Here is an 18,078-nt window from a genome sequence, read left to right as displayed (position 1 = left end):
ACTTTCAAGCATGTGATGCATGTTTGTCCCGTGACCTCATGACACATGGTTGGCTTCTCTAAGATGTTTTAAAATAAAGCTCATTCTGGCTTTTTGTATTTGGCTATTACACTTATCTGAAGGCTTCTGCACCTCCATAGTTTTCAATTATCAGAAATATTAATAATTAAGTAAAACAAACAGTTGCAAGTACTAAAGCCTTTGCTTTGTTTGTGGTCAGAGTTGTACAAAAGTGAAGTGAACCTGTGATAGAGATTGGAACTGATACCACAGTCTCAATCTGTCTCATAGACGTGATGGATCTCTTGTGCATTTGGCATTATGTAACATCAGAGTGTTTTATTCATTTATTCAGATGTCCTAAATATTTTCTCAGGACATTGTTAGGTATATTTCCTAAAAATAAAAAAGCTACTTCCCTGATTGCCTTGGAGGGTATAATGGTTATAAAGAATGTAAGATATTTCTTCCCAAGCCAAAAATGGCAATTTGGCCTATGCAGACAGTGGATGCTTTATTAAGCAACTGGTCAATCGTCAATAGTATCTGGGTCATTGCCTTAAGGAGAGATGAGACAATGGCCAGCTGGCTGTAATGGTAGTATAAGGCAGGCTTTGTTACCGCTTTCTTTGCAAAGGGAAATTAACCCTCTACCAGTGGTGCTGCCGTGCAAACATATCGTACCAGACTTGGTGACATTTGTGGTCAAACACATCCTTTAATGCATGCTGCAAGGTGTAGCATTCTGCATCAGAAATCTCAAGTCACATTCTTGCATTGAGCTGTCTAAAACAACATCCTCAGCTCTCCAGTGTCATAAAAACTAGGCTTTAAAGGAATATCTTCACCTCACCTATAGAATATGCACTATAAATATCACCACCAAGGTCATGGGGGCAAATAGGGAATGTATGCATTGAATGCAATGCCAATTGCTTTGCCCAATGCATAAATGTGTTCATTAATTAATATTAAGTATTGCATGAAAACAATGCAATAATCATGGGATCATGCATATCTTAAGGAGTGTAAATCTCAAGTGTATGAGGGACCGTGATCTGGATCATAAAATAAGGACTTGTCTACTGGATACAGAGGAAAAGCATGATGTCATCAGTGGAGAGAAACATTTGTAAATATTTCAGCAACTTTAATATATACCTGTGTCTTGGGTTATTATGTGTACATAAAGGAAGTTTACTAAATGTGCAGATCTGTGGATGCCCAGGAACAGTTGAGGACCACTGATGGACTCCTCTGACTAAAAGGATGACCTCGTCACATGACTGAGAATGTGTTTAAACACATCTGTATTCAGGGATCACTGGATGCTTGGCCCAATGTGTTCCCAGCTCGTCCATCCAGACGTGTAACAACATAAATGCAACAAAGCAGTGGTCTGACTCTGGTGTACAAACCAATTCAACAGCAGTCCATAATTTCTGGAGCGATAGACTACTTCCATTTACTTCATCATGTGGAGTTGCCCATTCCTGGTCTTGAAGGGCATCCAAGATGTAGGTGACTTTGTTTCTTCAGTAGAACACAAATCAAGATTTTTAGCTCAAACCGTTGCAGTCTGTCAGTCTTATAATGTAGGTTATGGGGAATCATGGCAAATCCAAATTAAAACCTGCGCATAGTGATGATACATTGATGTGTAAAGACATGAAATGATCGTTTGGTGCTAGAAACTGAAAAGTATTTACATAATTTTTTTTTACCTCTGATTCACGCAATGTCCGAACTCTTAGAACTTTCCTTTGTGCGTCCTCAGCAGCAGGCGTGTGAGGTGTCTTCTTGCTTTATGGCGGATTGCAGACTTATAAGTGCATTACTATGGAATTACATTTGCTTCAATAAAAATGAACAAAACTTTATAAAACTGAACGTAACTTTTTCAGAAATGATCAAAAATATGCCATTACAAAAGAAGAAAAACACAATGAAAATGAAATAAATGTACACAGTTGCACAAATTTAACAGGCTCTTCAAATATGCTTCATCCTTTGTTAATGTTTTCCAAAGATTTGTTTTCGCTGATCGTGGATTCTGAATGGATTGCCACAGATTTCGCTTTTGCTTCGCAGTTTTTCGTTTGGTGTTTTGACACAAGCCTCTCGTGGGGGCGGGGTTAACAGTGATCTACTCTGATTGGATAGTGAGTTTTTGATGGACAGGTGCTCTCTGACCGGGAAGTACAGACTCCACTCAGTGGCGCGCATATTGGAAAGCTCTCGCGGTGATTTGTATTACTAAATAATATTTGACCTTCGATCGTCTCAGTCTGTAAAGAATGAAGAATGAAGCATAGAATGAAGCATATTTGAAGAGCCTGTAAAATTTGGGAGACTGAGTTCATTTTTCTTTTCATTTTCATTGTGTTTTTCTCTTTTGTAATGGCACATGTTTGAAAGTTTCTGAAAAAGTTACGTTAATTTTATAAAGTTACGTTCATTTTTACTGAAGCAAATGTAATTCCATACATTACTGCCATCTATTTCTCAAATGGACCATTGACACTCCTTACTGAGATTGTAGATAGAGTGTCTTTGGTCCATTTGAGAGACAGGAGAGTTCTAACAGTTCGAACATTGCGTGAATCTTTTCAATCAATTCAATCAATTCTTGCACAGACCGATCGTTTTGTGTCTTTACACAGCAATGTATCATGTATCACCATGCCTTGGACAACCTATGGTTTGGGGCAGGGGTGTCCAATCCGGAGCCAGATTCATTTGTACTGAGCAAAATGTTAATAAATAAAAAGAGTGCTGCTTTCTTGCCAGTTTTACCATCAGGTGGATTGATTGAATCAAAGTCCCAGAGAAAAAGATGAATAAAAATGGAGCCGTCTCTTTTATTGAGTAAGAGCAGGGAGTGAAAGAACAGGGCAGCTTTTCCTTTGCCAAATAAGAAGAAATGATCCCTGAATGGAGTGAAAGTTAAGAAAAGAGACTGCTCAGTCTGCATTTGGCAGCTTGGGCAAAAAGGGCTGAAGTGCGTGCAGATGGCCAGCATGTTTTTGTGGGCCTGTATAATCAAACACTGTCCTGCCACAGAGTTTCCTGACTGTTCCCGTGTAACAGAACACACACTGAGGTAGCACTGAGGTAGCACTGCACACATAAAATACTTAACTGAGAAGGCCTATGTCCAACTATGTCCACAAACTGTCCAAGAAGAGAAAGTTCTTCACAAATGTGAGTGTAATCAAGGGAGTTTGCTCAAATATATTTCCAATGTATAATACAGGGAAGTTATTTGAAACATATTTGTCACTGCATGTCTGTGTTGATCAATCTGGAGTTTTGAGGAATATCTTTTCTTTGTTCGCAGACATGATGTAAATAACTAACAAATAACGTTTGGCTGGAATTTCCTGGTAAAATCAAACTTGAATAGGAATTATTTCAAGGAATCATTTTAATTCTTGAATTTATTAAATATTAAATGTTATAGTTTATGTAACATTGCAATAGTATTAATGCACTACAATATATACAGTATATTAATAATAATTGCGAAAAATCATAAAATCATATTATTATTTTATAGTTATTTTGTATGAGTCAAAAAATGTGGGAACGTGTCTTATGAAAACTCAAGTGGAAAGATATTCACTGCCTTTTAAACTTTGATTTTTAGGTTGGTTCTTGTTAAAAATATACCCATGAGTGAACACCCGAATCGTTTAGCCCTAAAATGATTTTGTGTAGTGTGCACTCAAATAAATGTCTTCTGAATAAAAACTACAACAAGTGAAACAATCGTCCTGTGTCATGCATTGGTTAATGAGTTTGAAAAAGGGCAGCTGGGGTTTCCCTTTCTGAAAAAAAAGAAGAATCATTAATATATCCACTGAGTAGTATTTCCTCATGTTATGGATCCATCTAATGTCTAATGCCAATATTCCAGCTTTGGTGAGATCCATGAATGTAATGGCGCACATGTGCTAATGCTCGTGTGATACAGTGAACAGGATTATGGATTGTTGGGGGTTTCACTAGTTTGCTTGTAAGCCAGCACATTGCGAGTGTTTCTCCACCCCGGCATTGCTTGTGTAAGCTGCATTCAGTAGGAGCGCGCTGGTTCAGTGGGAGGATGGTGCTTACATAACAGCCTCCACAGCAGTGAGACGGAGGGGGCGGGGCTTAGACCTCAGGAACGTGCATGCACCCTGGCCGGGACGGGACGGGGTGGGGGGAGTCAGTGATGCAGTGAATGAATGCCACTTGGCCGCTGATCCGTAACTGAGTGTGGGACAAAGGCCTCCTGGAGAGCGGAGCACAGCTCCTCAGCCTTGGGATAAACGCTGGGGCTGCAGCTGGCCTCTCCTCTCCTCTCTCTTCATCACTGCAGCACGCTGAGGATGGTGAGTTAAATCTGTTTAAGATTGTGAATCAGTCGTTTCTTTGGGATTTGTTGTATTGGTGTGTGATTTATGTATTTGGTTGGATCCAGTTCAGGAGCTCAGTTGTGTGGTTTAGTAGAATCAGTCTAATGAGGGATCGCTGTTTGTGATGAGGAGGATAATGAGGGTTTGATGTATTTGAGTTAAAACATACATTCACTTGCATTAATGGAAATAAAGGAAGGCGCATATGACCAGAATGTTAGATTGCCTGGAAGGAAAATCAGAGCAGACTGTGTTCATAAAGTTTGAGATTGGAAAGGTTTTTAAGTATTTTTTAAATAAGTATCTTAGGCTCCCCAAGGCTGCATGTCTTTGATCACAACTGAAGTAAAAACAGTAAAATTGTGCAAGTATTGTTACTGAAAACGGTTTTGCTGCTCAGTAATGTTATGGAATCTGTCGGTTAAAAAAACAGCATTTATTTGAAATTGAAATCTTTTGTAACATAAATGTGTTTTCTGTCATTTTGATCATTTGAATGCATTCTTGCTGGATACAAGTATTGATTTCTTCAAAGAATAAATTATAACAAAATTTGAATTTCATCCAATAAAAATGGTTTAATGAATAACAGCACTGAAAAAAATTCACTCCAAAATTGCTAGTAAATTTGACAAAAAATTACAAAGAATCAGCAAGTTACTTTAAATTAAATATGAAGTTTTGAAGTAGAAAGACAAAAGTTTTCTTGCAAAACGTCCATCTTTATTATATTTGAAACTTCAGAAAATAATTTTTACAGTGCACGTGGTAATGCCTATATTTGGAAAATCCTGCAGTAGACAAAACGAATGAATCTTATTTGCTCTTTTATTTTAAACTTGATGCCTGCACACCAAAAGATGGATAACCAGAATAACATCTGTGTAAAAACAGCTTAGTGTTACATTCATAGCACTTGAGTTCTGAACAAAAGATTGCAATTATAATATATAGTTCTGATTGAAAGAGCTGCCTTCACACCTGGTGTAAAATAATATTATCATTGGTTATATTTACTGCAGTATGGTAGTACAAAATCTCTTCTATCTGTGATTTATGTCATTGTGTGCCATATACCCTGGGAACAGGTCTTGAGTGTATTGTGAAGGGTCTTCCTCTGACCCCTCACACAGAGGCCTTTCTTACTCTGACAGTCTCTTTCAATGGGCTCACCGCTACTGGAGTGTTTTCTGTGTGCATCCCATCCTGTCATTCAAAAACTTGTGGCGGATATAGTTCAGTCTAAAGTGATCTCATATCCTGTCAACTTTTAGATCTTTATTAGATTAATCCAGGATGAATAGAGAGTGCAGAGAAGCTAAACACTCTCACATCAATAAAAGAATCAAAGCGTATTGAAATGCACTGATAATTTTAGCAGCGGAAGACACTGCACAGAGACCAGCTCTGTTCCAATCTTCATTTCCATAGACGTTTGAGCACTGAGTGTCCTCAGCACAGGATGCACCAGCATGTGTCCACCACCTTGCTTGCAATCAAATGAATAGCACATTTACAGTCAGTCAGCATAAAGCATGCATTACCAGCATTTTGTCAAAATAATTAATTTAGAAGACATACAGATGAAAATGGTAAGATAGAAAAGGCTGTCAGACATTATTAAAGCATTGTAAAGCAGAGTGCCAAACTGTTTGAGACTGTTGGTTTACTATTGGTTTTGCTAGTGGTAAAACTACCCTAAAACAGACTAATATTAAAAATATGGGTTCCCAAAGTGTATTTTCACAGTGACGCCACTGAAGGACCAATTTTGGTTCCTCAAAAAAACTTTCTGTAATCAGTTCTTGAAAGAACCATTCGTTTCTTAGTGTGAAGAGAATTTAATAATCTAAAGAAACTTTTTCCACTATAAAGCACCATATGTGACCCTGGAGTCTTAAGTCACTGGGGTGCATTTGTAGCAATAGGCAAAAATACATTTTATGGGTTAAAATTATAGATTTTTCTTTTATGCAACAAATCATTAGGATATTGAGAATAGATCATGTTCCATGAAGATGTTTTGTAAATTTTCTACCATAAATATATAAAAACTTAATTTTTGAATTAGTAATATGCATGGCTAAGAACTTCACTGGTTAAGTTGTATCATTCAAAGCGGCAATTAATCGTTCAGAGTCCACTTATGTTATTCTGCATGCTTAAGATCAGTTTTTTTTTCTTTCTACATGTTATCTTAAGGGGTTTTCCATTGTTTTTATTTTAGTTTTAGTATAACATTATAATACCATTCAGATTTTACCAATCCGATGTATAGTTGACATTTGAGGCTTTAGAATATTCAGCATTAGATCGAGGTTAAGAAAAAATCAGATTTTGTGTTCCCTGCACTTGCTATTGGCCTTAGTAGTTGAGCTCTTGCTCTTGAATGGATTAGAGATAGAGTTGAGCTTTAGGACTGTGTGCTTCTGAGTGCTGTGAGGCGGATTAATGACCGCAGACATGGACTCTGGACTCTAATGACTCCAGCACAACAGAAAGGAGAGTTTGCGACCCTACATGGCCCTCATTTCTTCAGGTGTTGATCAGTGAGCTGCCTGTTAGGACCTCTGTTAACATCAGCTTTAATACTTCATCAAGAACAAAGCTCTTACTGTCTCACGGGACAATCTTTCCTTGATTTCCCAGAAGCTTTAAAGCTATTAGTTTCAAAGTTTTCAGAGGGCAATGTCCGGTTTTAATCAGGTTTATATCATGGCTACACTTTTTCGGCCAAACGAAGGATGACAGATATTCCATCCATTCCAAACATTAAAATGCTGTCATGATTTATTTATTAAAAAATAAATAAATGTGTGAGTGTATGTGTATGTGGTCCAGTTTTAAGTGTGGTAATATATAGCAAGATCTTGAACCACTCAGGTTTAAAGTAAATCTTTACAGTGGCTCCAGCAAGTTTTGGGCACTTAAGAATCTTTTTGTGTTATTGACTTAATAAAATATCAATGCACGTAGTGATTTGAAAGAGTAACAGAACGTGTTGCACCTGCATGATGCATAGAAAAGACATTTGTTGGACTTTATAATCACAAAACAATAGATTATCCATATATATATATATATATAGGGCTGGACAACTTTGGTTATATTTGAAGTACTTTGTCCTCATGTGTAAATGATCTGACAGCATCTTCTTGTGTCCTGCAGGTCTGAGTGAACTGAGCCATACTCGGGCTTCCCGTCTGGATCTCTTCCATCGCTCTCTTCCAGCTCTCCGTTCCTCCTCTCAGGCTGAAGTACTCCTCCATCATCCCAGATCAGACCTTTGAAACGCGAGATTTGTGCCCCGTCCAGAGCCGCCAGAGCCCCTCAGGGCCCACGGGCACAGCGGCACTTTAGGACTGACTGTCTGCGAGTCATGAGTGAATTCTGGCTGTGCTTCAACTGCTGTATCGCCGAGCAGCCACAGCCGGTAAGATTATCATCACCTCCAGCCTCCAAACCACAGAAACCAGGAAGAAATCACTTTGTTTTCATGAATCACCTGCTCGGGCCTGTTCCTGTTCCCCTGCTGGGTTTCATTTTCTACATCTCTCTTTTAGACGTCTATTAGACTCTGGGTCCACTTACAATGTTAGTCAAGGTTTCTTCCACCATAAATGTTTGACCATTTTCAGTCCTCAGCCTTTAAGTACTTCAGCACGTGCAGTATAAGATTAAGCATTTGCAACAGTGCAGTTATGGTCTGCATACAGTATCTACATGTTGTTCTGCATAATTCTCGCCAGATTTGCATTTGCTGCTATGGAGGGTGTGATATGGGGAGGGTTCACTCTGTTTTTCAGTTGGGGTATGGTCAGTTGGGGACACTCATAATGACCTTTTCTCACTATTAACTAGCTGTTTATTAGCATGCATATTACTAGCAGATTGGCTGTTTATTAGTACTTATAAATGGTATATTAATGCTTTATAGTGACCATATTCTAGATACCTTAATCATATTCCATAAATAAACGTAAAAACTATCTTACGAACTATTAATAAGGAGAAAATTCAGAGATAATTGAGGCAAAATTCAGAGTTATTAGTTAATAGTGAGAATTGGTCCCTAAAGTAAATTGTGACCTAAAATGATTTTATGTATGTTTTGTTTGTTTGTGTGTGTGTGTGTGTGTGACATATTTGATACATCAGGATTTTATGGCTAATATATAAAATAATATGGAGCGAGCTCACTCACCCCCCCCCCCCCCCCCCGCCCAAAGAAACGTATTTTTTTGCATATCTTAACATATCATATCTTGCATACCTAACTTTTGAGCAAACATCTGCAATTTGGGGGCAGATGCTGATATGTATATAGCCTTAAAGTTGTAGAGAACTTCAAATCAATGAGATCCTTTTAACAAGCAAGTTAAGTTGCTTCAGTCCAGTTAATGTTTATCCTGAGATATTAATACAAATATAAAAGTAATTATTATGTTTATTTGATAAAAATCTGTACTGATTTCACAGCTAAAAGACACGTGAAGCACCAGCTGAAGGTTGTGGACGTTTGTACAATTAAACTGAAAGACCCGTTACTTGCTAAAAATGTATAAACTCTCAATCAGACGACAGAAGGCATGAAGTAGATTGTGAACGACAGGTTTACCAGCAAGTGTTTGATCATTGAGAGGCCTTAGAAATTTGTGTATCAAATATAATACAGCAGGGTTAAAGGAAAGTACAGTGTAACAACGTACAGCATGTACACAATACGTATATTATATCAGATTACACAGTAGTTAAAAGATACCTAATATAAAGTGGGTCCCTCTATTTTCTTTCCTCTATACATAATACATATATAAACATTTTGTCTGTATGGATGTGATGTGGCTAACAACTATAGTGATGGTTTGGCTAGTTAGCATAGTAGCCGATTATGCTGTTTAATTTCAGTAGATATTGTGAGTACACAGTTAGCCTTGCATTGATCTACACCTGCAGATCTCTGAGGAAAGCTCAGCTAAAGCCAGTGAAATGAGACAAACATGATACGTAACAGTAGTAGTTGAGTGTTTCATGGGCAGCTTTTTAAACTGCACATATTTTAGCGCACACATCTGATTTATGGTCGTCTACAAGCATGTGTGTTTGATGAGTCTGTTATCCTTGGCTGGAGTCTCAGCTCCTTGGGACGTGAATATTTTTTCCCTTTTTGCCCCATCCATTTGTAATCATCACATATTCTGTGAGATGTCGGCTGTCACAACACACGTCAGAATTTGTCTCTGCTCTGTTAATAAGGCAGACGAGATTTATAATAACAAAATACTTCAGCCCTAACAGGCGTACCATGCCTTCACATTACCAAAGAAAGATTTACTGATAAGATGGGTGTGAGGAAATCTAGTTTCAGGCTGTCGGCCAGGTTTAACCTCAGTACGGTTTGTATGCGGGGTTCGCAAACATTTTGGCATTTTAAATTATTAGATTAATTCATGACTAGTAATGGTTATGTAGTCTATTGTTTGAAGATTAAGCAAAATGTTACATTAAGGTAGTATTCATTCATTTACTTGATACAAACATTATAAGTCCTGCTACAACTGCACTGATCTTGAAGTATAAGTGAATAATCATTTACTTGTGCTGGTCAACAGTGTTGGAGAAAAAGTCACTTTTAAACGTGAAGCCGTGGTTACACTAGACTTTGAGCAAGCATAATTCTGTGCTGAACAATGCTTATCAGAGGACACCCATAAAAACATATGTGTTTCAGTTATTTCACAATAAATAAACTGAAATTGTAGCCTATAGTTTGTGCAATTACATTTAATAATATATGCGGGCCCAGACCGTTCTCATCCCAAGGCGTCATATACTGACCCTTTTGACATTTCGTCAACATCCTACGCACATGGCACCCTCTAGCGTCAATATTAGATGCAGATAAATATGGGCCAGAAGGCGCCTCCTAGAGGTCTAACTCTAACCCTAACCCTAACTCTAACCCTAACCCTAACCCATAATCTGTGTCTCATATTGACACTAGAGGGTGCCATGTGCGTAGGATGTTGACGAAATGTCAAAAGGGTCAGTATATGATGCCTTGGGATGAGAATGTGTTAGCGGGCCAGATGTGGGCCGAAACTGCTTGCTGTCTGGGTAATTCCTTACATTTATATAGCACTTTTCTAGGCACTCAAAGTGCTTTACATAGTCAGGTGGTATCTCCTCATCCAGCACCAGTGTGCAGCATCCACCTGGATGATGCGACGGCAGCCATATTGCACCAAAACACCCACCACACACCAGCTTACTGGTGGAGAGGAGACAGAGTGATGAAGCCAATCAGCAGATATGGGGATTGTTAGGAGGCCATGATGGTCATAGGACAATGGGCGAATTTAGCCAGGATGTCGAGGTCACACCTCTACTCTTTTTCGAAAGACATCCTGGGATTTATTAGTCTCCATCCAGGTACTGACCAGGCTCAGCCCTGCTTAGCTTCAGTGGGCAACCGGTCTTGGGCTCCAGGTTGATATGGCTGCCGGTATCCTGTTTTATTTACATTTTATATTTACATTTTAATTTATTTATTTAAACGAAACGTTAAACGTTCATACTGATCATGCTCTATTCTGTTATGTTAGTATAAATCATACACTGTTAGAATAAAAAGGTTGCATTTTACATATGCGTGAACCATGGTTTTACTAAAGTGAACAACTATAGTATTTGTAGATTTCCATGGTTACCACTACAGTAAACATATGTAAATCAATATATAACCTAATAAATAGCAATTAAGGCATATTGAATGTTAAAATGCATTTCAAATATAAAGTTAAGTGGATATCATTGACTTGTACATTCTATTGTATCTGTATAAGCAATACTGGCTTTTAAATGTATTGGTATCATATCGCAAACAAAATTAAAGTGGTATCGCCCATCCCTAGATATGACATCACCCGCCAAAATATCCTCACTAGTCGTTCTATTTAAGTTATTACAATAGCCCATTTCACACTGCATGTTGGACCCAGAAAATTGCCGGACCATTGCCGGGTCGCCGTCTGTGTGAAAGCAAACACGTCCCGGGACGAGTGCTGTGTGAACAAAAGCCAGAACTAATGTCGTAAAGGCTGTGTCGTAGTGATGACGTACATTATGGCGCGACTCTTTTACCAGGTGTTTTGAAGAAAGATCAACGTTCGCGATGAAAAAATATCTGCAAACTGTAACAAAGCAGAGATCAGTTAGTTCCTCACTTTCTGCGCTGACGCCGAGATCGTTCACCAGCTTCAGTGAAAGTATAACGTGCCTAGCGTTTTCGACTCGTATATTACACGTCACGCCCTGATGTCACGTGTCGTTACGGGATCTTTACGGGTTGTTAGTGAAAGCATGCACATATCCCAGGTAATCACTGGCAGTGTGAAAGTGCAAAATCTAGTGACCCGGGAACAATTGCCGGGACACATTACCCGTATTTTTTCCAGAATCGCAGTGTGAAAGGAACTAATCAGTCACAATAGTTAATCAAGTACTTGCACACATAAAAAAAAATCACGTAAAATTACACGTTTCACTGTTCAAGTGTACCATCCACTCCTGTTTCCCTTGCAACTGCAAACCAAGTTTTTGGTTTTGTTTTTTATGCGATTTTTGTAATCTTTTAAAGTTGTGTTGTATAAAACAGGATGACACGACACTGCTAAAAATAGCAATTCTTAAATTTCTGTAGAGCTAGGTCACTTTGTGACGTTTTGATCATCTATTACCATCCATTGGTCTATACATGATATAAACTCGCAATTGCGAGTTAAAGTCAGAATTGAGAGAAAAAAGTCAGAATTGAGAGATAAAAAGTCCTAATAACCTTATTTATTATTCAGTAATAACCTTTATTATTATTCAGTGGCGGAAACAGGCTTCCATAGGATTGAACATTCGTCAGACATTAAAAAATTGAAACACCAATGTTTATTTAAAGTCATTTTTACTTATTAATATGGTTGAGACACTGGTTAATAAAATTGGATTAAATACATAAAGGATATTTGTGTTAATTGATATTTAATTATTGCAGGTTTATTCAGAGTTTCTGAGTTTTTATTCATTTCTAGGAATACAGAATCTGTTTTGTGCAAGTGAGATGAGTAAATCTATCTACACATTTAGTCTAGATCTACACTAGGCATCTTGTTCACACAGCACACCTCCTGATTTCTCTCAACATGAGGACAGGAGACCTCTCAGTCAATACACAGGAAAACAAAAATGATTTAACGATATATTTAGTGGTGTGCACTGTGCATATCAACATCAGACTTTATTAAGGATTCAAGCCAATGCTAATCATTTACTGACGCCCCTCTTTGACCAAACACTAATAGCTGGTGTTGAAGAATGTGTGGATGTTGTTATTCAAAGGCGTTTATATTGCTGCACGAAAGGCTGACCTGCATGAAATGCAGTGAGGAGGAAAGTTTCATTAAATGAAAGTCAGTAAGGCTCTTCTAAAGAACATGTGGATGAGGAGTTGATATGCTGAACTGAGTTTGGTTTGACTGAAGGTCTGTAAGCGGAGAGATTTGCCACCTTTGGCCTTTTAAAGCTAAAGCACGCAAGGAATTTCTGGGATTTGTGTTATTGTTATTGCAGGCACTTATGAAGTGTGACCCACTGGTGAATGAAATGTGTGCCTACATCGTCCACTGGAAGGATGCTGCCTTAAATGAAGTATAATCAAATTGGCTGTACTTTTTCTACATTTGTATGTTTTTACATGTGGTTTAAGTTTAAAGAAGTTTCCAACTTGTAATTATGACTCGTGTGAACTTGTAAATCTTTACAGCATGACCTGAACACAGCATATGATCTGACGTACCACTTTGCTATATTTATCTAATGTAATGACAATTATGCATTTTTGAGTTTGACTTGATTTTTAAATACTTGATGGAGCCACTCACAGTTTTGTGAGTATAATAGAGTTTGTTTCAGTATTCACTTTACATAAATGATTAATAACATAAGTGCAAATGTTTCCTGCTGAACTTGAGAAGTTGGAATAAAGGGCGGCTGATCTTAAACCATTGTGTAATTGAAGAAGATGGGTGCTTGTTAAATTAGGTCACATTTTTCCCTGAAGCAAAGTGACTGTGTCCTAATTATGATAATTATGTCATCTGTCCTGTGATGAGTGCTGAGACCTTCATCCACCGTGAGGAAAAAGGATCTATAAACACTCAAACAGCAGCGGCAGCATCTCACAAACACCGCTCCTCAGTATTAGGAAGTTTTTTAATCTGAATGAATGTGAATGAGCATTGTTCATGACTAATGCATTGAATTTAAGTCTATTGTGTGGAATATAGTGCATGATGAGACATACAAGGGATATTCTCTACATTTCCCAGCATAGCAACTGCAGTCTGTCACACCTGACGAAGCTTTCTGTCAATGTCTGGCACATCAAGAGCAATCATTGACTTCTGATCTGTTTAGTGAATGAGCCACAGCCCAGCAAGGATTCCCTCTTTACTTTGTATTGACTAAGAGGTGTTTACACATATAAGCATGCATTAAATCTATCGTTAAACTCTTGAGTCTAATTAACAGTGTGCATTGATGAGGTTGTGACAAATATGTAGCATCCTGTTGAAAGCTGTTTCACAAATCTGTGCAGTCTTGCTTTCTGAAGGTAGCTTTTATTTTCATGATCTTTTTAGCTTTCGTTATGAAGTGAGGAATTTCAAATTTTTTTTTTTTTTTTGGATTAGCAGATTAAACACATAGATCATTTTTGAGCATAGGGCTGAAAATGATCTGCTCAAACTAAAACGATTGCTGATCCTAAACCTTGATGCTGCTGAAATGTAGTACTGCTTTCTTCTGAAGATTTCTAATGAAATCTGAGAGTTTTCTGTCGCTCCATTGAAAGTCCTGATAAACAAACATTTCACGTTTTAAAAACTTCATAAAGACATTGTAGAAGTAATTCATTTTGAGTACAACAGTTTATTCCAAAGCCTTCTGTCGAGATTTCATCACTTTATATGATGTTAAAACGTGCTTGTTTGATACTTAAAACTAAACCAGTGAGGTTTTGGTGGAATGAACTTTCATTGGAGGCTCAGAAATCTCCTGGACACCTTTATTTGCATTTCAAGGATAAATAAAAGTCATGAAACGACTTGAGTGTGAGTAAATGATGACGATTTTTGACCTTTGTTTAGATTCAGCTTTGTCTGTTTCTGATTCTGCAGAAGCGGCGGAGACGTATAGATCGGAGTATGATCGGCGAGCCGACCAATTTTGTCCACACGGCCCACGTAGGCTCTGGAGATATCTTCAGTGGCATGAACTCTGTGAGTACAGCTGATGTTCGATCCACAGTCACTGAATCATTCACAAGCGGCCAGAGGTTGAGTGAGTTGTATTGCAGTGTGTGACAGTAGTCTACTTGATAATGTCCACTATAGTTTCAGACACCACTACAGATGAGCCCTCAAATAGTGCACTAAATAAGGATATAGGGATTGATTTCTGACCCTAGACATGGTGTGCATTATGAGGTTTCTGAGCTGGTGTTGTTTTAATCCTATGAACTGTGTCCAGGTGAACTCAATTCAGAACCAAATGCAGTCAAAAGGAGGCTATGGAGGAGAGGCCATGTCTGTTAACGTACAGGTGCAGCTGGTGGACACAAAAGCAGGATAACCGGTGTTGTTTGGAAGGGGTGAGTAAACCGCTCTATGCTTTGGACTGTTTGTGGGCTGCAGTAGCATCATCATATCTGCTGTGAGGTCAAGCTGCAGATAATTGTGGCTTGGTGTGGTTCAGTGCTTGAAGATCAGAACTGGAATCTAAAAGGTTGCAAGTTCAAACCCTCCGTAAATTGATTTATGAGCTATAATCAGTGTAATCATAGCCTTAAGAAAGACACTTAACCTCAAGGTAGAATTTCCTTGATTTTATCCAGATTACATGTAATCAGTTATTACCCAGCACTCCTTATATCACACTCAGAGAGCACAGCTAGCACCCCCTGGTGGTGCGGAAGAACATCAGCACTAAACATCATTAAACGCTTACAGGGCATGCTCCAATACAGTTTTTTTAACAAGTGGGCAAATGGCACTAGAGTTTGTCAGGAGCATTAATCATCACCATACCGAATAGAAAATCTCAAACTTCCCCACAGAGTCAGCCTCTTTGGATGAAGCTAATCTGTGTGATGTTTTCTGCAGGGTCCCATGACGTACTGGCTCCCTTCCAGCAGCTTCTCACCTCATTCTTACCCAGCAAACACATGGACAGTTGTGCACATGGTAAAGAGGCCGTCCTGGCCATTGGACAGCAGGATCCCACAGCGCTTCAGTGTTGTGTCCGTTACTGCTCGCATCGCATGCCCCTCCAGCCTAGAAGTGCAAAGTGTGTCCCTGCTTTTTTCTGTGGTGTGCTGTAAACTCTTGTTTTTTCCATCACGCACATTTGTGGGCCTGGAGCCAGTACGAACAGTTGTTTTGGGTTGGCTCTCTTTAATCTTGCTCATTTCGCCATGAAAAGACTTTGCTTTGTTTTTGATTCCGTGATCCGCACAGAGCCGACAACAATGTTTGTATGAGAAAGTGGCTGCTTACAGTCATGCGGTGCCAAACTGCTCAGTGCAATGGAAAGACAAGAAGTACTTTGATTCTTACTTTGCTGTTTACAGTGTTCCTGATTGTTTTCAATGCAATGATTTTAAAGATTAGCATAATCACTGATGTTGAAAGGCATGAGGGGTATTTCACCCTCAGATGTGTCAATGTATGTCTGTAACTTGATGTAAAGCAACTAAGATAGTGTACAGATAAAATGTATAAAAACATTTTTATTAGTTCTTGTGCTCTTTATCGATGTAGCTGTAATTACAGGGGCATTTCAATAAATAAGGTAACGAGGAAATTTACTCAGGTAACATGGCCACAAAATAGCGCCACCTATCGGCCATAACGTCCAGTTTGAAGATGACTGGACTCGTGATATAGATCCTAATAAAACTTTAAGATGCATAATAAGAGCATGTTTCTGTACAGAGCCCTTAAGAAGACATGGTGATGGAAAACATGAGATTTTGAGCTTGCTTGCAAAAGTTTTGCATTCTCCTGTTGATGGTAATAACATGAGATTGAAGGGGAAACAAACTTTTTAGGAGGGCGTGCAGTACTTTTGCAAGCAAATGTACATTTTCTCAGGTGAATGCAAAAGTATTGACAATTTTTTATTATTATTTTTTTTTTACATCACCATGTGCTTTTAGGGGCTTCATATTAAAAGACAATGGCAGCTGAAATGAATTGCTTGCTTGTAGAGATCATCCAACCCAAATATTATGGAAATATTAAACGTGTACCTTATTTACTGAAAGGCCTTCACGTTATAAAGTCACAGACTGGTTTCTGGGATCATTCCTCTCTCTCTTGCCTAGTTTCATTCAAATGTTGTTCTAAAACTTATATTTTTCTTTTTGATAGAGTTATATTCTCTCAAAAATGTGGTGATAAATCTCACGAAACCTGTCGAGAACAAGTAAGTCCTGGTTAAATTTAAGGTCCAAAAATGAAGAGACCACCCCCACAAAAGTTTCACAGTTATTTAAAAAGTCAATTTTTAGGAGCATTAAGTTGTTCATGTTATGTTCGTAATTCAATAACCTCCACACCCTTCACTTCTCATTACCATGACGCAAAAAAATAAAAATCGGATTTGAATAAGAAATAACTTGTGCTTAAAAATATAATAATAAATGATAATAAAAGATAATAATGAAAATAATGAAACAATGCAATATATATATATATATCCTTTTAATTTTTGTGTGTAAAGTGTAATTGGACCTGGACATGTTTTTGTGAGATTCATCTTGTGACTGTCTTCAAGATTAAGCAGGCCGTTTTTAATTAGATTTTCAGATAATTTCAGCCAATCAGCTCAGCCGGCTGTACCCAGCCGGCCTTTCAACGTTGATTGAAGGTTGAAACAACGTTGGTACCATGGTTGAATCAACGTTGAATTACCTTTCGATTTTGCAAATTGGATCAACGTTGATATCGTAATGTTGATTCACTGTTGTATCAACGTTGTTTCAGCGTTAAAACAACAACTGACCTTATTTCAAACATATTTCAACGTTGAAAGTTGGTCATGGGCAGACTGTTTTTCAACCGTTCAGCTTTAAACGTTGTATCAACGTTGTTTCAGCGTTAAAACAACAACTGACCTTATTTCAAACATATTTCAATGTTGAAGGTTGGTCATGTGCCGGCTGGGTGGGTTATTATACAGTGAACGCTCCCGTTCTTCACTCAGGTCCAGATAAAAATGGTATAAGACAAGCATGTAATTATTTTACAGTATTGTCACGCAGTTCAAAACTGTACATTTGGGTAAATTAGTTCCCTTCATTTTTGACCCCGTGTCGTGAGGTTTATGAATTTTCATAAAGGGTCAAATCCTTTTAGCTGTTTGGTATTGTGTGCTATTTTAATAAGGCCTGCTGTGTCATTGTGAATACTTGCCAAATGAAACTGTAGAATCTTTAAATACTGGCTTTGAGAAAGTCAAAAGATGACTTGTGTTTGATATAAATGCAAGTATAATTCCCAGTAGGTTTTTAACATGGCATGCTATCAGAAATGTATCTGTGCATCGGTCCCTGTTAACTGTTGTC

The 18,078-nt window shown here is 38.1% G+C and overlaps 1 protein-coding gene across 2 annotated transcripts in view; it reads left to right on the top strand.

The window, feature by feature from the left end:
- Positions 1 to 17,345, top strand: part of LOC132132210 (CDC42 small effector protein 2-like) — a 31,091-nt gene extending 13,746 nt beyond the window's left edge. The window contains exons 1-5 of one of the 2 annotated variants that reach the window (XM_059544528.1): positions 4,226 to 4,376; positions 7,569 to 7,833; positions 14,630 to 14,731; positions 14,982 to 15,102; positions 15,614 to 17,345. In XM_059544528.1, the coding sequence (XP_059400511.1) occupies positions 7,780 to 7,833; positions 14,630 to 14,731; positions 14,982 to 15,083 (258 nt within the window). In that variant the 5' untranslated portion in view covers positions 4,226 to 4,376; positions 7,569 to 7,779 and the 3' untranslated portion in view covers positions 15,084 to 15,102; positions 15,614 to 17,345. Of the gene's footprint in view, positions 1 to 4,225; positions 4,377 to 7,568; positions 7,834 to 14,629; positions 14,732 to 14,981; positions 15,103 to 15,613 lie in introns of those variants that run through there. The other variant, XM_059544529.1, reaches the window with a different exon arrangement.
- The last annotated feature ends 733 nt before the right edge of the window (positions 17,346 to 18,078 follow it).

This window comes from Carassius carassius, chromosome 49 (genome assembly GCF_963082965.1).
Source record: "Carassius carassius chromosome 49, fCarCar2.1, whole genome shotgun sequence".
Lineage (NCBI taxonomy): Eukaryota > Metazoa > Chordata > Actinopteri > Cypriniformes > Cyprinidae > Carassius > Carassius carassius.
The sequence above is the reverse complement of the archived record's forward strand: the minus strand, read 5'-3'. Positions and strand labels throughout refer to the sequence as shown.